At 44.0% G+C, this 24,129-nt stretch overlaps 1 protein-coding gene across 8 annotated transcripts in view; it reads right to left on the minus strand.

Annotated features, from left to right (window-relative positions):
* Positions 1-17,841: 17,841 nt before the first annotated feature.
* ETS1 (ETS proto-oncogene 1, transcription factor) overlaps positions 17,842-24,129 on the minus strand; it is a 142,422-nt gene continuing 136,134 nt past the window's right edge. For all 8 annotated transcript variants that reach the window (XM_060404263.1, XM_012101893.3, XM_042238017.1 and 5 more), the window contains 2 exons: positions 23,333-23,451; positions 17,842-21,679 (listed from right to left, as the gene is read on the minus strand). In XM_060404263.1, coding sequence (XP_060260246.1) covers positions 21,464-21,679; positions 23,333-23,451 — 335 coding nt within the window. In that variant the 3' untranslated portion in view covers positions 17,842-21,463. The remainder of the gene's footprint in view (positions 21,680-23,332; positions 23,452-24,129) is intronic.

Here is a 24,129-nt window from a genome sequence, read left to right on the forward strand (position 1 = left end):
AGTCCCCGAAAAAAAATTTTTAAATGACCCCTCCAAAAAAGTAGATGGAACAGAATACCAAAATATTACCCTTATTACTGATAAAGCTGACTTAATAGTGAGGTGGTTGCACGTATGGATAGATAAGTGGACCAAAAGCTTCCTAAAGACTCAGAATTTAGCTAACTTACCCTCTGACACACAGGCTCAGATGGACGGGTCAGACTTCCCCATTGGAAGATTTGTGGGATGGAGTAAGAGAAGAGAATATGAATCCCTTATGAACAGGACTAAATTCTTTCAAAATTTACCAATCAAATATAGCACTCCTTAGCACAGAGCTTGTAAGGCTCAGAGAAAGGCTCAGAGTGTTAGGCTAATGGAACTCCTTCCACATTAAAGGAAACACCAGGAGGAGAGAAGAAAATGGCCTGTTCCTTTCCTTATGCACACATTATAACTCTTCATCAATTTATATGATGTTTTATTTTCTTTTTTGCCTCTCCATGAGATTAAATATACTTGTAGTCAAGAAATATGCCTTTTCATCCTACACTTTCAATCTGTACAAGTCAAACACTCATGCTTAGCACCAAATAAGTTCAACCTATTTGTTAAAAGTCCTTGAAGAGAGAAGAGCCAAAGTATCACAGGTTCACTTATGAAAGAATAGCTGTCACAGCAGAAGAGGAAGAGAAGGGAAAATTGAGGCAGGAGACTTCAAAATAGAGGAGGGACTTCCCTGGTGGTCCAGTGGGTAAGAATCCGCCTTCCAATGCAGGGGACTCAGGTTCTGTCCCTGAGAGGGGAACTAAGATCCTGCATGCCGCAGGGCAACTGAACCCACGAGCTGCAATTACTGAGCATGTGCGCTCTAGAGCTCTAGCTTGCGAACATGCTCCTCAACATGCTTCTCTTTCCTAGAGAAAGCCCATGAAGCACAAGGAAGACCCAGCAGAGCCAAATGGATTGATGAATTAATTTTTAATAAAAGAGGAAATATTTCAGCTGGACTTTGGGGAACGAGCAGACTCCAACTACACAGAAAAGTCAAAGGCAACAGTTGCATAAACCCAGAGGCATGAGATGGTACAGCAAATCCCTGGACACAAAAAAAAACCCTTCACAAATGTAGCACAGAATATGGCAGATGAGAGAGGAAGGAGATGAGGCAGTCCTTCACTTTGGAATACTTAATAGAAAGACCCAAATACCTAACAGCCGAAAGAGTGACTCTCTCCTTGAGTTCACTGTTTTTCTTTGAGTTGAACTTTAGCCATTGGCACAGTGTGTATGCTCAGCCATGTCTGACTCTTCATGGCTCCGTGAACTGTAGCACACCAGACTCCTCTCTGTCTATGGAATTTTTCCAGGTGAGAATACTAGAGTGGGTTGCCATTTCCTCCTCCAGGGGATCTTCCTGATCCAGGGTTAGAACCCTCGGCTTTGCGTCTCCTGTATCGGCCGGCAGATTCTTTAGCTGTGCGCCACCTGGGAAGCCCCAATGGTTCGTGCGCTAAGGGACAGCATTCTAAGCCATAGGGAAGTCTCCTCTAGACCTGTCGGCTTACTCTGTGGAATCCAAAATCAACACGTTTTAAGGGAACTAAGAGTCTCTGGGCTCACGTCTGGGAAAGCCCAGAATGCTGATATCACCCCAATGGCATGGAACAGCAAGGAATTGAAGGCCACCAACCTTGGCATCGGGGAATTCCATGCCACATGCCTGGATAATGAAAAATGAGGGTCTGAAAAGGCTGCTGTTGGCTGGTGCTGTGAGTTTTCTACTTAAATGAAAACCAAGAAGATGGGATGATGTTTCCTTTCATTGCACATTCAGTACTTTTTATTTTTTTCATGAAAATAATTATAGAAATATATCCAGCTTAATGTTAAGGAGACCCATATCTGAACCTAACTTCACTGACAATGTATGGAACATATCCCAAATTCTGACTTTAGATAACACTTAAAGCTCTTTCCATAAAATTTCACGGACTCATGTGAAGGCCAGCTATAGAATTTTCCTCCCAGACTGTTTTCTGGGAACAACACCCCCCACCCCTAGGGCTGATAACCTCTCATATTTCTGCTGTGTGACTCTGACCTCTAGCTGTATGTAACTGTTCAGAAATAGGAACGTGATCCACTCAGACTTTGGAATTGGGACTGAAATATATAGTCCATCCTCCTATGGGCCTTAGACTGTAAAATCTAAACTTGGGGGCTGAGAATCTGCCATTCATTGCCTTCATGTGGTCTGAATAACAGAGATAGACAGTGGGCAGATCAGAAAGAAAGATGCCAACACGGATGGCCAAAAACTTGGCAAAAGGTTGAATACAGCAAAAGAGGGAAAACAAGTCCAGGTTGATGTCTCCGGTTCCGGCCACAAATATTATGACTTAGAAGAACAGTTAGGAAGAGGCAGTAGATGTTGAAGATTGTTCTTACAAAAGTACTAAATGAAATCATGAAAGTTTGTGAACTCCCTAAGAGGGGTCACTCCTAAGATCCTAAGTCTAGATCCTTAAGGCCTCCCCAAAATTAAGGGCAGAAGCAAAGGAGTAAAGGACTCCTTTGCAAAGTCCAGTAAAGGACTGAGTTGAAGATACAAGAGACATGCTCCATGTTCAGGAAAAGACTTAACATTAGATATTCCCTCTCCAATATTTTATTTACCTAAGTTGAATGTTATATTTGCAAAACTTAGATGCTGTGGAACAGACAAATGAGTGGTTCACTTATTTATTTTTATGGCTCATATTTTACATTTTTATTTGATTGGAGTCTAGTTGGCTTACAATGTTGTGTTAGGTTCAGGTGTGCAGTAAAGTGTTTCAGTGATGCATAGATTCATTTTTCCCAGGTCTTCACCCATGTAGGTTACTAAAGAGCATTGAGCAGAGCTCCCTCTGCTACACAGTCCACCCTTCTTCGGTTATCTATTTCATATATGGTAATGTGTATATGTCAATCCCAAGCTCTTAATTTATACCCCCCTTCTTCCTCATTGGTAGTCATAAATTCGTTTTTGAAATCTCTGAGTCTGTTTCTGTTCTACAAATAAATTCATTTGTATCATTTTTCAATTAGATTCCGCGTGTGACTGACATATGGTGCTTGTCTTTCTCTGACTTACTTCACTTAGTGGGATAATAGCTAGGTCCATCCACGCAAATGGCGTTATTCCATTCTGTTAATTTGATTCAGAGAGTGTTGCTCATATATATGGACAAGGCAATGGCCCCCCACTCCAGCACTCTTGCCTGGAAAATCCCATGGACGGAGGAGCCTGGGGGGCTGCAGTCCATGTGGTCGCGAAGAGTCAGACACCACTGAGCGATTTCACTTTCAATGTTCACTTTCATGCATTAGAGAAGGAAATGGCAACCCACTCCAGTGTTCTTGCCTGGAGAATCCCAGGGATTGGGGAGCCTGGTGGGCTGCTGTCTATGGGGTCGCACAGAGTCAGACACGACTGAAGCGACTAAGAGCAGCTGCAGCAGCAGCAGCTCATATATACTCTTTGTGGGAATGTAAGCTGTTTGAAGGAATTAAAATAGTCACATACATAAACTTTGACCCAGTAAAGTGGAAACACTAAGTTGCCTGCTCACTGGACCCACCCACCCTAGCGGAGGTCCCAGCTAGAGGGTGACTTAGCCATTGTGTAGCTAATGTTCAGGGGATAAGCGTGTGACTCATGCTGGGCCACCTCTCTCATTATAGGGTTATTGAGTTTAACAGTCATTTCAAAGAACCATCTCTTCATTGCATGGATTTTCTTTATTGCTTTTCTGCTTCTAATTTGTTGACTTTGACTTACCTTCTTGCATCTGTTTTACTTTCTTTACTTTTATTTGCTTGTCTTTTCTAGTTCATTAAGGCGGAAGTAGAGTTCATTGATTTAGACCTTTTTTTCTTTTCTACTGTAAGGCATTTGGGGCTATAGATGTTCTCTTAAGTACTGCTGGAAACCACTTATTTTAGTGTTGGGTTTTCATTTTCATTCAGTTTATGTGTGTGCTACGTCACTTCAGTTGTGTCCAACTCTGTGCAACTCTATAGACTGTAGCCTGCCAGGCTCCTCTGTCCATAAGCTTCCACAGGCAAGAATACTGGAGTGGATTGCCATGGCCTCCTCCAGAGAATCTTCTTGACCTAGGGATGGAATTTGGGTCTCCCTCATTGCAGGCAGATTCTTTATGGTCTGAGCCACTGAGGAAGCCCCTTTATTCAGTTTAACAATTTAAAATTTTCTCTTTGGACTTATCTATAACCTATGAGTTATTTATGAATATTAGCTTGGACCGCTTAGAGGTTTCCAGCTATTTTCCTGATATTAATTTATAATTTAATACCATGTAGTTATAGAACTGATTTTCTATGACTTGACTCTTTTACGTTTATTAGGATTTGTTTTATTATAATACATCGTCTACCTTGGTAAATGTTTCATTGATTTTTGAAAGTGTATTCTGCCATTGTTGGATATAGTATTCTAAAATTGTCAATTAAGTTAATTTGATTAACAGTGTTATGCAAATCTTCTAGATACTTTCTGTCTACATTTTTAAAATCTCTGACTTTATAATAAGTGTGGATTTGTTTTTCTCCTCTCACCTTATCACTTTTTGTCTCATGTATAATGAAGCTCAATTATCTGTTACATAAACATTTAAGATTGTTATATTGGTGAATTGACCACTTTATCACTTGGTGAATTGACCACTTTATCATTATTAAATGATTCTCCCTATGACTGGCAGTATTTTTTTGTTCTAAAATCTACATTTTCTGATATTAATATAGCCATTCTAACTTAATCTTCACTAACATTAACTAATTAACATTGTATATAATTTTCCATTTTAATTTCACCGATTTGTTTGATACATATTCTTATAGCTGGGTGTGATCTTCTCTGGTAGCTCAGCTGACAAAGAATCCACCCACAATGCAGGAGACCCCAGTTCGATTCCTGGGTTGGGAAGATTCCCTGGAGCAGGGATAGGCTGCCCACTCTAGTATTCTGGCCTGGAGAATTCCATGTACTGTATAGTCCACAGGGTCACAAAGAGCCGGACAAGACTGAACCACTTTCACTTCACTTCATTTCACAGCTGGGTATATGATGTATATTCATACAGCTGGATTTTTCTCTTTATCACCATAATAGTGCTATCTTTTAATTGGGATAATTAAACTATTTCTAATTTCTATGGTGATTTAAAATTTACCAGCTGACTTTTTTATTTATTCCATCCATCTTTTGTTCTCTTTCCCCTTTCTTTATACTCTCTTTTGAATTAATTGCATATCTTTTTATTTTTCCATTTTATCTCTTTTGTTGTATTATTTTAATGGTTGAATTAGGTTCATAAACTATGGCTTTGACTTATCGTAATCAGTGTTCAAGTGATATTATACCACTTTACATATATTAAAAGACTTTTACAACAATATACTTCCATTATCTGCCTCCTGAATTTTAACTACTGTTATCACACAGTTTATTTCTACCCGTGTAATAAGCCTCACATTACGCTGCTCATTTGCTTGCTTTAAACAATAAATTTTCTTCCAAAGAAATTTAAATAATAAGAAAAAAATATATTTTCCATGTCTCCACATAGTTACCATTTCTAGGCTCTTAATTCCATTGTGAGATCCAGATTTCCACCTGGTATTGTTTTCCTTCTGCTTGAGGAATATTCTTTACAATTTCTTATAGTGCAGTTCTGTTGGTAATGAAAATCCTTCAGTATTTTATATCTGAAAAAGTCCTTGCTTTGCCTTTGTTTTTTAAAGATGTAGTCACTAAGTATAGAATTCTAGATTGATTGATTTTTTTCCTTTCAGTACATTAAAGATGTTGTATACTGTGTTATTGCTTACATTGCTTTTGAGGAGAAATATGCTATTATTCTTGCTTTTGTCCTTTTTTTTGGTAATGTGTCTTTCTTTTCTAATTAATTTTACGGTTTCTTTGGTATCACTGGTTGTAAATAATTTGATCCTGATGTGCTTTACTGTATTTTTTTCAATTTTCAAGTGCATAGAGTTTGTTGGGCTTCTGTGTCTTACAGCTGTACATTGATAGTTTTAATCAAATTTGGAACAATTTCAGTCATTAATCCTTCTTTAAAAAATTTATTTTTTAATCACACTTCCTGGCCATTTGGAGACTCTGGTTGCATGTTTACGCAGACACTTAGATTTGTCCCACAACTCGCTAACAGTCTGTTCATTTTCTTTTCAGTCTTTCTTTTCTATATGCTTAGTTTGACATAGTTTCTATTGCTATGATTTTAAGTTCATCATTTTTTCCTTCTGCAGTGTTAAGCGTGTCATTAATACCATCCAGAGTATCTTTCATCTCATACATTATAGCCATCTCAAGAAGCTTAACTTGGGTCATTTTAAAAATATGTTTCATATCTCTGTGTATCATGTTCTCATAGCTCTTTGAACATGTGAAATCATTACTCTCTTTTAATATCTTTGTGTACTAATTCTAATATCTGTGTCGTTCCTGGGAAATATTCAACTGATTTTTTTCCTCATTTGGGGTCATATTTTCTTGTGTTTTCAAATGCCTGGTAATTTTTTATTGGATGCCAGACATTGTGGATTTGCTGGGTATTTTTGTATTCCTAAAAATATTCTTGAGCTAAGTGACTTGGAAATAGTTTCACCCTTTTGAGTCTTACTTTTCAGCTTTATTAGGCAGAAGTACAACAGTATTTAGTCAAGGGCTAATTTTGTTCCAGGACTGATGCAAAACCTTTCTCAGTACTCCACCCAATGCCCCATGAATTATGAAGTTCAAGAACTGGCAAAACCAACTTATGGTAATAGAAACTAGAATAGTGAACACCCACAGGGTATAGAGATGGGAACTTTCTGGATGTGCTGCTTATACAAATTTGTCAAAGGGACAATTAAGATCTGTACCCATCACTGTAGATAAATTTTTTGTGAATAAAAAAGCATGTTTAGTATCAAATGCATGTGCATATGTATAAATTCTGAAAGAATATACACCAAAATTTCAATAGTGAAGACTCTGAGGTGTTTCTAAGTTATCTTCTGAGTATTTTTCAGTTATCTAAATTTTTAATAAATATACTACCTTTTTAGAAAATGTAAAATTAATATCAAAAAAGAATGAAAGTTTTCTGGGGGAATTCTCTACCTTACAGAATGAATGAAGGAAAGGAAACTAATGCTTATTGAGTACTTGCTATATGTCAGGTCTCTTAAAAGTCACTTGATTATATTATTCCATTTGATTGATATAATAACTCTATTGTGTGCTAAGTTGCTTCAATCATGTCTGACTCTTTGTGACCCTATGAACTGCAGCCTGACAAGCTCCTCTGTCCATGGGATTCTCCAGGCAAGAGTACTGGACTGGGTTGCCATGCCCTCCTCCAGAGAATCTTCCAGACCCAGGAATCAAACCCAAGTCTCTTACATCTCCTGCGTTGGCAGGCAGGTTCTTTAAGTTGGTATTATCCAATTTGCCTCCCTGGTGGCTCAGAGGTTAAAGCGTCTGCCTGCAACGCGGGAGACCTGGGTTCGATCCCTGGGTTGGGAAGATCCCCTGGAGAAGGAAATGGCAACCCACTCCAGTATTCTTGCTTGGAGAATCCCATGGACGGAGGAACCTGGTGGGCTACAGTCCACGGGGTCTCCAAGAGTCAGACAGGACTGAGCGACTTCATTTTCACTTTCTTTATCCAATTTGCAAAAGAAGAAATGATGCTGCAGAAAGGTTGTCATGTGTCAAATGTCCCACTTGATCTTAAGGCTGCCTACTTCTGAAGTCCTTGTTTTGGACTTTAGAGAATTAAGCTGCTGAGATGGATTTTTTGAAATTCAGAAAGTAAAGAGTACTGAGAAGGATAGAAAAGTCCCAGAAGTTTATCACTGACTGAAGGCTTGGGAGCTGACACAGTAGCCTCTAGGAGTTCCCTTTTAAAAAGACAAAGCAAATTTTTTCATGAAGGCAGAGTTGCAAATCAAGCATAGTTCATCTGAAACTCAAGAAAGTTTGGCCTGAGAAAGAAAAAGAAGTGGGTGGCTCAGGGAAAATCCATGAGCTCCAGATCCTGGGTGGCAGGCAGAAGGAGAGGGAAGGAAGGAGTTCTTCCTTCCAACCTATGGGCAGCTTAGTAGGACAAAGGCAGCTTTGTCCCCAGATGAAGTACTGCCCACCGCACCCCCGGCAAGAGGCCAAGGGTCGTGGCTGTCAGGTTACAGGAAGAGGTGTATTCTCTGTATCAGCTGCCTCCTGCCCAGGCAAGCCTGACTCACAGGTTGGTCACCTGTCTGGCATGGATGGCAGGAGAGCTCACTACTGAGGTCACCCACAGAGCAGTGGACCGGAACAGCTTCTGTGTCAACCGCTCAGGTCACAGCAGCTCCCTCCACTTTTGGTTGGAGGCTGTTTCTGTGTGAAGTGAATCTCTTCCAATATCTACATCACACTTGGAACGCTGGCCTTGAATCACCTCATTTGCTCTTTCTTGCATCACCCGGTTTAGGATTGTGAATGAAACACTCACGGATCATTCTCTGAGCTTTGACATGGAGTCTCTGACTCCTCGTAAAGTTCTCCCAGGTTCAATTACAATGGGATGGAAGAGCTGGGACTCAGACTTGAGCGTGAAGCTCTTTGAGAATGGGGATCTGAGGGGGTAAGGGGTATCCATGTGTCCATGTTGGTCAATGTTCTCTCAAAGCTGGCATTTGGCTTTTATGTGCTCATCCAGATCCTAGTTCAAGAAACAGTTATGGGTGGAGAGGAAGATGGCGGCTCTCACCCTTTTATGGCTCCACCATCCTTCATCTTGCATCCTCATGTGCTAAATGAGAGCTGGGAAAACGAACCAGGACTGAGCCTCACTCCCCACCCTACCCCCACTCCCTGCCGCTTCTGTAACACAGCTGGCTGGTGCCTGATCCTCTGCCAAAGGCCAGGGGCCCAGGCTAGGTGGGGTTTTCTCCATATCCATGGCTCACTCACTTTTGAGATCTGTGGCTGAGCTGCATCATGGGGGGCTAATTACTGCCAATTACAGCACTGTTGAGCTCTATTTTCTGATGTAGAGAAACGGTCTGCTGGGAACTCACCTAAAACCAATAGAGGACCACTTATTGCACACTTGTTAGGAAGCCACCAGGAAGGGCCTCCCCAGGCTTGTTTTTAAACACAGACACACCCAAATCTTCTCTCCTCTTACAGCCAAGAACAGCCAGTCATGTACTGAAAACCGCAAGCTCACTTTCTCAGTCACAAGCAAATGTTCCCTGAGGGTCAGAGTGGGATTTTGGAGAGTGAGCTCCATTTCATTATGAACTCTCTGATCTTCCCCAGCTCTAGAAGAAGCAAGGGGAAGACCAAGAAAAGGAGAAGCATCCCTGAGCGCTTCTTATATGTTAAGTATTTCTGAGGGAGAGGCAGCAGGTGGCTCTAGTGGTAAAGAACCCACCTGCCAGTGCAGGAGACATGAGACCTGGGTTCGATCCTTGGATTGGGAAGATCCCCTGGAGAAGGGAACGGCTACCCACACCAGTTCCTTGCCAGGGAAATCCCATGGACAGAGGAACCTGTTGGGCTACAGTCCAGGGGGTCCAATAAGAGCCGGACACTACTGAGAGACACACATACACAAACTTGTGTAATTAATATAAATTATTATATTGACCCTCAAAATGGACCTGCGAGATGACTCGCATTATGATGATTTTGTGGAAACTAAGACTCAAAGATACTGAGGAGTTTATTGAGTCATGGAGTCAGAATTTACACCCTGATTTTAACTGATTGCAAATGAGCTTTCTCCATCATAAGCAGAAAAATTGCCAGCTCACAGAAAATACTCCTTTATAGCCATCATCTCAAAAATTTTCTGACCCTATACCCCCATCAGCAAAGATTCTTTGAGCAGCACTGCCAACATACGCATATTTATTTATGGATTAGATGCACTAGCTAATGTCTATTAGTATTGATTGATAATAATATGAGTGCCCAGGCACTGTTTATTAACGACAATGGATTTACATCTATATTTAATATAGTGTTGATAATTTGGAAAACATTTTTGCCAAATATAATTAAATTATTGTCTTAACCTCGGCATATGCCTAACAAATAATTTGTTCCAGGAGTTAAAGACATAATCCCTTTTTTTTTTTTTTGTCTTTGTGTGCCTGACCTGTTCCTATCATCTAGAATCCAGTTTCATTGCAGGAAACATTTTAAGCCACTTGTCTCTTTTGTGAGGGCTGTTTGGTTAAAATTAGATATTCTGGGTTGTAAATTTGCTCACTGCATTCATGTAAACCTTAAAACATTATAATTTTCTGGAAGCAAAAAAAGAAAGAACAGTAGTGGTGTAGACCCCCTTCTGTGTTGCATGATCCATGCTTGGCCTACAGTGCTTTTTAAAAAATATTTATTTGTTTATTTGGCTGCATCGAGTCTTAGGTTCTGCCTGAAGGATCTTTGTTGCCTCACGTGGGATCTTTTGTGGCAGGGCACCAACCCTCCAATTGTGGTGAGCAGGCTCAGCTGCTCCACGGCATGCGGGATCTTAGTTCTGGGAGCAGGGATTGAACCTCAGTCCCCTGAGTTGCCAAATGGATTCTTAACCACTGGACCACCAGGGACATCCCCTTAGAGTGCTTTGAGTACATGCCCAGGAGCGGAAGAAGGCTGACCAAAAGCACTGGGATGGATAAGGGTATTCCATAGTAATAAATAAAAATGTGTCTCCTGTTTTTAGAGTGAAAATAAAAGGGAGTCAAAGTCCTCCCACAGTCCATGTCTTATTCTGTGTGATCCCCAGAGTGTGCACATCCGCCCGTGAGATAGTCCTGAGTTGGGCCCCGCTGAAGGCCGAGGGCCTGGAGGAGAGAAGCAGCCGGTGAAGACCGGGGGGTGCGGGCAGTGGGGGAACAGGAAGGCACCCACTCTGGACGAGCGAGTCAGTGCTCAGTCACTTGTAGGAGGAAAGCTCCAGGGCTTGAAGTTCATAGATTCGGGACCAAGCCTGGAAGACCCCATCCTGGGAGGGCTCCGTGGGCCCTGGCAGCCTGGGGTTTAAACTGCATCCTTTCAGAAGCCTCCCTGGTGAACTTGACTCCTAGGACAAATGGAGACGCTCTCTGCAGCTCAGAGATCCTTTAAGGTTTGTTTCCCGAGCTGGAAAACAAAGGTATTTCAGCCTTTCCACAGATAAAAATAACTCGCCGTTGATTTTGAAATCCCTTGCATTTGTCTCCCACAGACCGCCCCGTACAATGGCACTTTGTGAGCAAGAGAGCCTTGTGCAGGGGCTGCCAGCCCAGGGCCCTCTGCTGCCAATGGGAGGGCTCAGAGCGGGCCCAGCGTTGCTGTTGGACGTCATTCAGGAGCCCCTACTCGGCATGGGGAGCTCAGAGAGGAAAACAAACAGAGCGAGGAGTAGTGGAAAACGCTGAGTCCTGGAGCTGGCCGGAACAACGTCCGCCTTTCCAAGCCCGGAGCCAGCGCTCTGCCCACCTGCAGCTGCGGCAGCGAGCTGGCTGTGCCAGGCAGGGGGCCTTGGCATCAGAACCTTCCCTTCCGAGGCCTGGGAGGGCGGAGCAGACACTCCAGGCTCTGCAGACAGACCCTTCAGAGACTTTACCCTAAAAGCCCAAGACTTCTCCTTGTCCCATGAATCCAGGGGGAAAAATGGTTCTCCCAGGAGGGAAAGAAAAGCTTTCTTGAGCTGTAGCTTCTCATTTATTACTAGCTCTCGTTGGCTCAGTGGTAAACAATCTGCCTGCCAAGCAGGACACTCGGGTTCAATCCCTGGAGAAGGAGATGGCAACCCATGCCAGTATTCTTGCCTGGAGAATTCCATAGACAGAGGAGCCTGGCAGGCTACAGTCCATGGGGTCACAAAAAAGTTGGACACGACTTAGCAACTAAACGAACAAAAAACCCTTACATATCACTTACTATGTGTCAAGTTTCAAGATATATTAAACAGTAAACACTACATCAATCCTGTGAGGTTATTTCATGGATGAAGAAATTGAGATACACAGAGGTTATTCATCTTTGTTTCATGGATGAAGAAATTGAGACACAGAGAGGTTAATTAACTTGCCCAAAGTCACACGGCCCCATAGTGGCATCAGAGTCCATACTCTTTCAATGTCACACTGCCCTTCATCTCCAGTCTATGACACTTCCCCTCTAGATATGTAAGATAGGAGAGACAGAGAGAGGAAATTCGGATGGAGAATAAAGGGAACAGGTGAGAAAAAGAGGGAGTCACAAAGAACTGGGATAATCGATTTTTTTAAAAAAAGCAGGAGGCTGCCAATCTCAGAGGAGAGGTGTGAGACCAAGATTTAGAGATGGCAAGAAGTGCTAGCTGGGGAAGGGAAGCTGTCACAGAGCTGATCCAAGAGATACCAGCTCTTTCTTCTGCCCCAAACAAGGTCCTGGGAATAATGCTAAGTGATGCTCAGCAAGTGGGGCTGAGACAGTTCCCCGGGGCGTGGGGAGGGAGGTGAGTGGTTGGGGAGAGGGGGGAGGCCAGAGAGGGACTGCTGGAGCAGAGGAAGTAACACCTCCTCTTTCTCTTCAATTACAGCCTGGGATGGAGGCCCGTGTCCTGGGCTCCATGGAGACTGCCATGATGAGAGGAGACAGTCTCTGTCAGTCACACAGGGAGACCTGTCATAGCCATCTGAAAGCTGAATAGCTCTTGTTCTCAGCTGGAAGGGAGGGTAGGAAGGAGAGAAGGAAAGGAGTTAGGGAGGGAGGGAAGAGATGGACTATTTCTCACCTGTGTTGGAGGGACAGACCTTCATTGGGTACATAGGCATGGCCTTAGAATCAGCAGAGCTAAGACCTGTCACCTCTGTCACCAGCTAGCTATGTGACCTCACACAAGTCAACTACACGATGCAGGAACTGGACTTTATCGCTAAGGTTCTTTCCAGACCTAACATGCGTGCCCTGGGGACATGCTGCCTGAGCACAAGGACTGGGATAGTCATCCTTGGGCACCACCCAAACCCCAGTGCTCGCACAATGGCCCTAACGCCCCCGGCCCATCCACACCAACCAACCACCCGGTCCTGGAAATTTCATCTCTTAAGCACCTTGCTGATCCACTCCTGGCTGACTCTCTGGAAGGCTTCTCTCCCAAACAAATGAAACTGTTTTCCGGCTGGTCTCTCTGACCCCGTCCTTGTCCCCTCTGATCCCTCCTTACTCTACAGCCTGAATAATCTTTCTGAGCACAGATCGGGTCAAATGACTTGGCCTTGGGAAGATCCTCGGGGCCCCACCTTACTCTTACCTGGCCCACAAGGCCCTGAGCCGTCTCCTCTGTTTCCCCATCCTCACCTGTCACCACCACTTCTCTCATCCTGCACTATGGGGTCCCAGAACAACTTCCAGACTCTATTGGTGCATGCACTTTCTCCTTTCTAGACCTGAATGTCCTTCGCTCTCCACCCAGCTAACTGCTACTCCCCATTAGGACATAAATTCTTCCAGGTTCGGTGTTTCTCCTGATATCAAAGCACCCCATTATTCCACTGGATAGGAATTCTTCCAGTTACTTGTCTACAACCTGTCATTCACTAGAAGCAGAGCAAAGGGGAAACTGCATCTATATTTCCCTTCTGGTTTCCCTAATACTGGGCACACTGAGAACTACACAACAGTGGTTCAGTGACCGTCTTTTACCTGAATAAATCTGGGTGGTAGTGTCATCATGTAGGGGTACCTTCCAGCTAGAACATCCTGTAACCCCATGAACTGTGATCTACAAGACCCCGTATTTTTAGTTTCTGAAAACCAGGAGATAAAAGCCTTCTGCCACCCCAGAACCCAACCTGAACATCAGCACTGAGCAGACTGTTGGAATCCATTAGAACTAATAGAAACTGTGTGTGTGTGCTTAGTCACTCAGTCGTGTCCTACTCTTTGGGACCCCATGGACCATAGCCCGCCAGGCTCCTCTGTCCATGAGGATTCTCCAGGTAAGAATGCAGGAGTGGGTTGCCATGGTCTCCTCCAAAGGATCTTCCCAACCCAGGGATTGAACCCGGGTCTCCAGCACTGCAGGGATTCTTTACCGTCTGAGCCACCAGGGAGTCAACTGGGGTCAACTTTAAACTAGGATGTGTTACTTGGGAAATGGATGAGACTCAGAGTAGAGAAAGGGGACTGGAGCTGGGAGGAAAGGGCATAAGAGTCATGATTAAATTTCAGGATTTGCCTGTAGAAAAGTTAAAGACAGCCTGCTCCTGGCAGGCAGTGTCTTGGGCTGACAATGTGGAATGGGCAGGGAGAAAGCGGCTGTCGAATGACTGCTGTAGGTCCCCTAAGTGGCTGCTGACAGCCTCGTTTCTCCACGTGCTGTCACATGGCAGGACCAGAGCAGACCTGACATCATAGCTCTGAAAGATGCTATGGCTGAGAGCCCACTAGAACCCGGATGGCAGGAAAGGTGAGATGCAGGACTGGGCTTTGGGGATTGCCCAGCAGGTACTGAGAACTGGCCACTGCTGAGCCCCCAGGGCTGCTCCAGGCAGATGGTCATCACTGTCATCACCTTGGGCGTCAGCACATTGAGGTACACCCGGCAATCAAATGAAACCGGCTTTTCCAGGATAGAACTATTTTCCAGGAAAATGGGGGAAAAAAAAGAAAAGGTCTGGGACATTCAGTAAAGCAGGAAACGTCACTGACCAAGAGGCAGAGAGGCCACAGCCCCCCTCCTCAGCTAATTTGGAGTTCTCAATTCCCAATATTTCCCCCTCAATTTCAAGCCTTTTAACATTTTCACTGGTCAATCAACAGCTGCTTTTATCAGACTTTGTTAAACCCCTGCCTCCTTGCAAGAAGGGCCTTAAAAAGACCTTTTCTCTTCTGCTACTCATTGTTCTTTGGGGAGGATTCTCCTAACAGGGAGTAATCTCAAGGACCAGAAGATAATCTGCGGTATGCTGAGCAATAAACCCATTAAAGGGCAGAGGCCAGTCCTTGGAGGGTCAAGAAGCCCTGCATCTGAGCTACAGAAAGGTTTCTGTGCAACTGGCATTTTCACCACAAACCACAGCCCAGAGAAGCGCTGGGGAGAAGCGGGGCTTGGAAAGGGTGTGGGACTGGAAAAGCTTCCTTACTGAAAGAAGACTGTCCTTGTCCCCTTTGGGTGTATGAAGCATCTCTCTTAGTAACCAGGGCTGTGGTTCCCAGGGAGGGTGAGCCACCAGCAGCAGCATCAAAAGGGACCTTTCAGAGTTCCTGGGTGGCAACATGGCTTCACAGAAACAACAAGGGCTTAGAAGCAGCTGGTTCTGATGAACTCGATGACCTCTTGCGCTCTCTTCCACGGTAGGTTTCCAGAATAACGTGAAGTTTCACGCCAAGAACGCACGGGAGATGGAGAGATGGTCACAGGACTGGCAAACTCAAATTCTACAGGGACGAGGCAGGAATGTAATGTGGGGCTGAGCCACTGGAGACAAGACAGGAGATTCATTTGCATTTTGAAGGGGCAGCCTCCACTCGGCCAGTTCATGGGCCGGGGCGGGGTGGGGGGGGGGGCGGTTACTCTGCAGGATTCTGAGACAAGCCCATGGTCTTACTGCCAGACACCTGAGCTGCAGAGGCGAGTCCTGACACTGTCAAGGACACGCTGAGCAACCCGGCACTACAGACCCAGCCCACAGACAACCTGTGTGCCTCTGCAGTCCCCACTGCCTGGCTCATTTCACTCACAATCCTCTTCCTTCTTTAGGTTAAAATAGTTACACTTCATTATATGGGTAAGCTCTTTCGCTCAATTTTTGGTCACGAGGTATTCATTTATTTTTGGCATGGGTGCTGTAGGTTGCCCCAAGGTCATAGCAGTGTGGAGCTAGACTAGCCTTGGGCAATAACTCTATCTTACAACTGCCCAAAGCCTGTCAAAACCTGTAGATGTCTGACCATCAGCTTCGTTTTTCAAAATTTTTCATATATGGTTTACTTTAAAATTATCTTTATTAAAAAAGCAAACAAAACATTTGTAAATAATGTGAAAAGAAAAGAAATGAAAAATCATTGCAACCCAGAGACTGCCATGTTTAACACTGTTATAGGCAGCTCTTGCTGTATAATACCCACTCTAACACTGGGAAGTTTAAAAGAATCATTTAAACTCACTCTATGCCCCTCAGCCAGCTTGGGATGAAATGATCTAGGGTGAACCAGGCTGAGTTTGATTCCAAACTCAGGATGGTGGTTTGGATGGACAGTGCTCCTCTCATTCTCACTGGAGCAGGGGGGAAATTGAGGCACAATCTTCTCATTGCATGTGCAAAGGTGCAAGAGAACACACGATCAGGCAAGCACAATTCAAGTCTTTGCTTGCATTATTTCTTCTAACAACTCATGGGTCAAAGTTAATCATATGGCCAACTCTAAACTCAACGTGACAGTGACATAAACATACGAGGTCCATAGAGGGAAGGGTAGGAGAAGTGAAGATACCAGGTGTTTTTAAATGATTCCTTTTTTCCCTGCACCACCTTCTATTCTATCCAGACCCGGTCCCCCCAAGTCTGGAGGGAGTTTTAGAAGATACTGTCCCTCCCCCATCACCCCAGCTTCTCTATGGTGGTCTCAGCAGGATCATCGAGATGACTAAAGCCTAGGTGTCTGAGAATTCCCCAGCCAAACGCCAGCTCTTAGTTTGAGCAATAGAGGTCTAAGCTGATTCATTCAAGTGTATCTGGTATCTTTTAACCTAGCCAGCATGAAATAACATACTCTGTAGGAATAACAGCATCTTGACAGTGATGGAAAGCTCTCTGACCAGATCCCTGACTGAGATGAAGTCCTGGTCTCTATATTCTGTGGATTCAGGGGGAGAAGAGCTCAGATGTGGCCTTAGGTTGGCTCTGGAGTTGTGGTTTTGCCCACGTTGGCAACTGAAAGACTAAAAAATATAAGGACCTCCAGCCATCTCACCACGGTCCCCCAGTGAGTGGTGATGGCTTAACTGGGAGGTAGACCTGGAACCCTCCTCTCGGCAAGTCGGGCTCCCTGACCACTGGACCACACAGTCAGTGTTTAATGTGCACTCAGGAAACCTCAAGCTCCAGGCTGGAAGAAACTGATTTTCCAAAAACAGAGCTCTCTTTGTGACCAATTCAGCAAAAATTCTCTTTCCAGCTGTGAGTCGGGATTCATGTTGTGAATGCTGGTGTTAATTAAAAACATCCACCTTCTGCAGTCTTAACAAGAGAAGAGGCACCATGCGGCATGTGTTCCTAAATACGGCTGCATTTATGACTGCTGAGGGCTTGGATGTTACCATTCCCCATCTTCAGCCCCCCCAAAAGAGCTGGGGCCAACATTCATGCGATGGGTCTGAATCAGCACAGGACAAAATGAGTGTAAGAAGGAGGGGGAAGAGTGCTGTTCCCAAGTGTGGACCAAAGATATTCAACGTCCTGTGTCAGTATCAGGAACTTTACCTAGCTGAAATCAAATGCTTATCTGTTGAGTCATTAAAATGTTTCTTCATGTGCCTCTTAGTCCTCAGACACGATCAAAATGTGGTATGATGAGGTGGGGACATTCCACAAAGGATGACTCCATCTTCAGTAACAGGGATGTCAGATGACACTTCCCCATATTCGTATGTTAGTTCTCACTTTATTAGGAAATCTTTATCTGAAATGGTGCAGAGCTAGTGAGATCAGATGAAGTTGCATTCCTTCCTGTGCTTGTCTCTGGTTGGCTAATTTGTCCTCCTTTCACACATGAACCAGACAGGAAAGAACGGAGCCAAACCCACATCGTTATGAATGAATTTCTTTGCTTTTAATCTCACACAGTTTAAAATACAATATGAAATCAGGCTACAGTATATAAAAAATTCTCCAGCAAAATGATGTGCCAGCATCAGCTACTAAAATAAACGAACAAAAAACTCCCCCATAAGAAATTTTTTTTTGCATTAAAAAAAAAACACATAGACACTTACATCGCTACATCTCTAAGCTACCTCAGTTCTGATTTTTTAAAAAGCACCTGCTTTTCCTTTTTTTTTAATCTTGCTTTTAAATTTTCAGCTCTTAAAAAATATAAATTATATGAAAATACAAGTTGGAAAATAGTCAAACACAATATAACATCTTTTTCACCCCTATACTTCTCAGCTTAAAAAAAAAAAGTATTCTAAAAAAAAGTTCAATAACTGAGGCAGTATTCCTGATAGAGATAAATTTCATTTTAATATATATATTTTATATATGTATATGTATACATATATTTATGGTTCCTCAAAACTTCTTTGGAATGTAGATTAAGAGTTCAACCCATTTATATAGACCCCAACAGAGACAGCAGCATGCACAGCATGACGAGGATAGAGAAGGTGTCATTTTCACCATGAAGATTAGGCAGGTTAATGCTCTAAAACCCAGAGTGTTCAGCCCCAAAGTGAGGAAAAGCATATCTGATCTCTGAATGTTACCTCTAATCTCCATAGCCAAAAAACCAGGGCTTTGTGTAGGGAAGTCCCTCCCCTGAAAGCGAAAGGGGACCAAAGTGACTCTGAACCCTACAGCCCAAACCAACATGGGTTAACAGATGCATCTCCAGGAAAACAGAGTTTCACCCAACTCAACCAGATTTGCCCATCCTTCCTCTGAAGTTAACATGTGTTTTTTTGTTTTTTGTTTTTTTTTTTAAAGCAGAAATCCAACAATTCTGCTCCATTTCCAGTGTATAAACCACCCACCACTCTTCCTGGGATGGTCTCTGGACAGAAGGAGGAAAAAAAAAAAAAAGCATCTGGCCAGATTGACGAAGCTGTTTGAACTAACACGCCATCTACAAATACTGGAAACAGTGGACTGGGAGAGAGAGCAGGGCAGGGGAGGGGGGTGCATCTTAGCAAACAAGCGGCTGAAGAGCGTGAGGAGGCACTTGTTTACGTGAATTATGGCAGGAGTCAGACATACACAGGGAGGGCGTCTCAGCATCGATTGAAACGGAAAGGGCTGTTGAGCTGAGAAAGTGATATGCCTGGTGGCAAAGAAGCAAGGACCGGAGTCTGGCCTTGGTTCTACTCTCACCCATCACTGAAATGTGGAAAGACATCATGAGAAAGCCCCAGCATTCTCTCAGCTGCAGTTCTGCACGTCTGCAAACACACACAGAGACACACACGCGCACGCGCACACACATCTTTGCCAGTGCCCAACAAAGATCACATAATCTAAGAGAAGACAATGTAGTCCAAACAGTTCTGCCTAACACTCCCTGAGCAGCTCCTAAAATATGTCGAGAGCTTCATTAAGGCACCTGCGTCCGGAAGAAGATCGCAATACACAGCTGGGCGAAATGCTGCCTCTGCTTTCCAAGCGGATGCTCCGATTTCTCGGTATGAGGAAGCGCGTGAATCACAGAGTTAAGTTCCTGATAATCCGGGGTCTGCAAGAAGACCTGGGAGAAAACAATCCACTTTCTTGAAGCTATGCTAGAAGGTAGTTAGTAGACTTCCAGTTTCTCAGCTGAAGCCCAACAAGGGCCAACCCCGAGAAGCCCGTCCTGAGGGTTTCTTCCCCTTCCTCGCTGAAAGCCATCCCTCTGTCACCCTCCTTTTCAAATCCGGCACCTGTTGAGCTGAGGAAGAGAGGATTCTAATTGTATTAGGCACTTTTCCTTAGTAGTCAGATGTTGGTCCCCTCTCCCCAAACTCCATTTTCAGATGACCCTTGACAATGACCTCGGTTGATGATGTTTGTAGTTCAACTCCGGGAGAAGTAAAAGTAGATTTGAATCTCATGGACCACCTTATTGCTACACCCAAGCTCCTTTCCTTATAGTTCCTATGCCTTCAAGCTTCCTTCCTTTGCAATTACCAACCTTCCCTTATCCTGCGCCAGGACAACAGATCCAAGCCCGGGACCCTTATAGCATCTGCTCTGTGCACCTTTGCCTGCCCACCCAGTCTCACCTGACACCCGACACAGCTGTCTTACACCCTTCAAAGGAAAGCCTTGCACTTTTCCCAAAGACAGCCGAGCCACATTTTATTCCTAGGCTCCCTCAGTTTCCATGGCTTCTAAAACCCAGGACATCTAAATGGCTTTTATCAGACTCTCTCCAACTCATGACACGTCTGCGGCTCCTCTTTCACTCACCCAAGAGAAAGCTGTACATTTCCTTCTACTGAACAACAGAGTGGGGAAAAGTGATAAATGTGGGATGCTAGGAAAATAAGACACAAAGGACAGAGTACAGAGTGTTAGTTGGGAAGGACATGCATTCAGGACTTATTTCCTAAGACCTGAGGGGTAATGCCCGTGCATACAGATTTTATTCCAAGTCATGTATGTTACAAGTCTGAAAAACCAGTAGAGAACCAGGTCAATCTTCTCCCTTCACTCCCTCTTTCATAAGACTTCTACAGTGCTCCTACATTTACTATTGTCCAAAGCAGGGCTGCAAAATACATTCAGTTCAAAGACTTAATGCTTCTTAGCTCAATGTTAAGTCCAAACTCTGAGAATATACTCATGACAAATAAGTAGAGGGGTGTGATCATAATTTTTAAAAATTAAAGGAGAAATTCACATGCACAGTTCCCTTGTACCCAAATTAGCATCATTTTTTCCCTTCACACATCAGTCACATGAACTTGGGATCCGCAAATCTCAGTGATGGCGCTTTGTCTTTCCAGTGGGGTCTATATAAACAGTTTCCTTTCACTGCGTCAGAATCCTCAGTTGGCAAATAAAAACAAAATTGCATGATACCGCAATACTGAGACCACCTTAGAGCTTAAGACGATTTTTAAGGAAAAAAAAAAAATACTGGCACAAAATTTAATAGAATAAATTTTAACACAAAAACAGTTTCAGCCCCTCCCCACTGAAGTCCATCTTTGTTTCAAAAGTAGAACAAAAAGGTCAATAGTCCGTGATTTTCTAGTGTACCCCCAAACCAAAGGCTTTATCCTACCTCCCTCTTTTTTGCCCTCCCAGACCTAAAGACAAAAGGAAATTAATTGCCTTTCATTAGTTTCAAGACTCCTGGCGCATCAATTTCTTTTGCTAATAGGTCCATAACTCAAGACATTTTTTTTTGTGGATGACTTTTTTTTCTTTTTAATAACTGGACGTGTTAGTCTCTTCCTCCCTTAAGCCAGATTCTTCAAGCTTCTAAGAAGGCCCTTGCCTCCTGAAAATCCACTCCAGAATTTCTTGTCCCACCCACCCCACCAGTCCTGGCTCTCCTTCAACGGCGCACAATGGATTATAGCTGCAGCTCACTTAGCTCCCACCCCTGAATGTAAAAAAAATGAGTTCTGGAAAATTAAAAATAGAATAACAATTAAAAAATTAAGAGTCCGACCGACATGGTTGTTCTCTGAAATGTCTCAGCAGGGTTTCCCCGGCCCCTCAGCGTCCATCACTCGTCAGCGTCGGGCTTGACATCCAGCATGGCATGGAGCTCCTCGGGCGTGTACCCCAGCAGGCTTTGCAGGTCACACACAAAACGGTACACGTAGCGTTTACCCGCTGTCTTGTGGATGATGTTTTTGTCATAATAGTAGCGAAGGCCACGGCTCAGTTTCTCATAATTCATCTTAGGCTTGTTTTTCCTTTTTCCCCATCTCCTGGCCACCTGAAATTTAATTTTTAAAAAAGAAGAGGGGTGAACACTTCCAGAATAAGCCCACGATACATGTTAATATGCCTGCACTCATTGGTGATGACCCATGATGTTCAAAAGATGGCTAGAGATTCATCGACAAAGAAGTTACTTTTCTGAATTCCAAGTTTTGAGGGCTAGACCAGGTTGGCAGTGAAGTTGACTCTTTAAGCTGATGAAAATGCAGTGACCCTGAACTTCTATGGAATGGGAGTTAAAGCATTTGATATTTAAAAAAGAGTCTTTTTTAATAGGAGACACTATAGAGTCTCCTCTTACCCTGTATTATTAATAGAACGTCTTTGCTTTGAAAGCATGAAATCTGATGTGAGGGATGACGGACTGAGTTACAGTCACACCTGTCTTTCATCAACAGGAAGCATCTTTTTTTTTTTTTGAGGCCCAGGGCTTCTCACTTCAGCCGGAACAGAGGGCCTCTCTCTTGTTCACTGCTCTGCATCCTCTGAATTTGGGCGTGTCACAGAGCAACCACTCCCTATTTGTGTTTTTGTTTTTGTTTTCTTATTGGTGTATAATTGATTTACAATGTTGTGTTAGTTTCCGGTGCATAGCAAAGTGATTCACTTCTACATACATATATTTTCAGATCTTTTCCCCTTATAGATTATCACAGAATACTGACTAGAGCTCCCTGTGCTAGACGGTAGGTCCTTGCTGGTCGTCGACTCTCTGTGACCCCATGGACTATACACATCCATGGAATTCTCCAGGCCAGAATACTGGAGTGGGTCTCTTTTCCCTTCTCCAGGGGATCTTTGCAACCCAGGGATCAAACCAAGGTCTCCTGCATTACAGGCAGATTCTTTACCAGCTGAGCCACAAGGGAAGGCCAAGAATACTGCAGTGGGTAGCCTATCCCTTTCTCCAGTGGATCTTCCCGATCCAGTGATTGAACCAGGGTCTCCTGCATTGCAGGTGGATTCTTTACCATCTGAGCAATCAGGGAAGCCCACAGGCAATGTGTACATGTTCATCTCAGACTCAGTGCATTCCTCCTCCCCTCACTGTTTGTTGATGAAAAAACAAAATGATGAGCAAATCTCACCAAACGCTGAAGGCCTCTCAAATTGTCAGATGCCTTCCATATTCACAGAGCCACAAGGCCAACAAGGGAACAAAGTCAGAGAAGGCAACTTCTGTTTTTGTTGTTGAGTCGTTTCCAACACTTTTTGCAACCCCATGGACTGCAGCCCACCAGGTTCTGGTCCATAGCATTTTCTAGGCAAGAATATAGGAGTGGGTTGCCATTTCCTTCTCCAGGGGATCTTCCCAACCAAGGGACTGAACCTGAGTACCCTGCACTGGCAGGTAGGTTCTTTACCACTGAGCCACCAGGGAAGCCCAACTTGTGTTTACAAAAGGCCTAACATGTGACAGGCACTGTAGGCACGTCCTATCCATTAAGCTGAAAAATAAACGGGCAACCTAGGTCTTTTCTGTGTTTTCCAAATGATGCAACTCAGGCTCAGAGGAGGTCCCCCAAGTAGCAGGAGGCAGAGCTGGGATTCAAACCCTAGAAAACACCATCAAGCCCCACACAACCCATCCCCAGAGCTCTCTCTCACCATCCCTGGACATAACACTCTCAAGTCACTCCCTCCTTACCTCATCTGGGTCAGAAAGCTTGAATTCCCAGCCATCTCCTGTCCAGCTGATGAAAGACTGACAGGACTTATCCGTGAGTAATTCCAGAAGAAACTGCCACAGCTGGATCGGTCCGCTGCCTGGAGACACAAGCCACGGTGAATCACTGTCCCAGGTGTGCCACACGCTCAGCAGCGAACCCCGGCCCCTTCCCTCCCAGCCCATCCGCCAGGGGAAAGCAAGGAATACCCAGAGCACAAGAGTTGCAGGAGCTGGTGGAACAGACCAGAACGGTGAAGAATTCCCACCAAAACTGCCTTTAGGATGGAGTATCAATTGCCTTATTTAGATCGATTTAAAAGTCAGTCCATCTTTTATGGCTAAGCAAATTCTAGAAAGAAAATCCTGGATTGCTCCTTCGAGATATTCTAAGGCAACATGGTCAGCTTGGCCTTCAAAGACAAAGTCATTATTTCTGCCTTATGAAGTACTCAAGGTATGAACCGAGGAGTGTCTTTGTCAGCTCCAAGCAGAAGTCAAAAGCCCACAAGCAAAGTCTACAGTAAGGACCCTTTGGTCTCTGGTTTTCAAGGGAGAAGAATCATTACCTTAGGGCGATCTAACAAGGGAAGAGAAGTTAGATGTTCTCTTGGTCATAATAGTCCTCTCTACCACAATCCAGTCCCCCAAGATCCCTACAGGCAAGCATCCAAACTAAGAAAGGGAGGAAATTAACTTGCCAGCTATGAAATCCTCAAAGGTCAGGTTAGCACTGTCTCAGAAATTCACCACGGTAAAGCAAACTCTAATTCACACAC

Source organism: Ovis aries, chromosome 21, assembly GCF_016772045.2.
Source record: "Ovis aries strain OAR_USU_Benz2616 breed Rambouillet chromosome 21, ARS-UI_Ramb_v3.0, whole genome shotgun sequence".
Taxonomy (NCBI): Eukaryota; Metazoa; Chordata; class Mammalia; order Artiodactyla; family Bovidae; genus Ovis; species Ovis aries.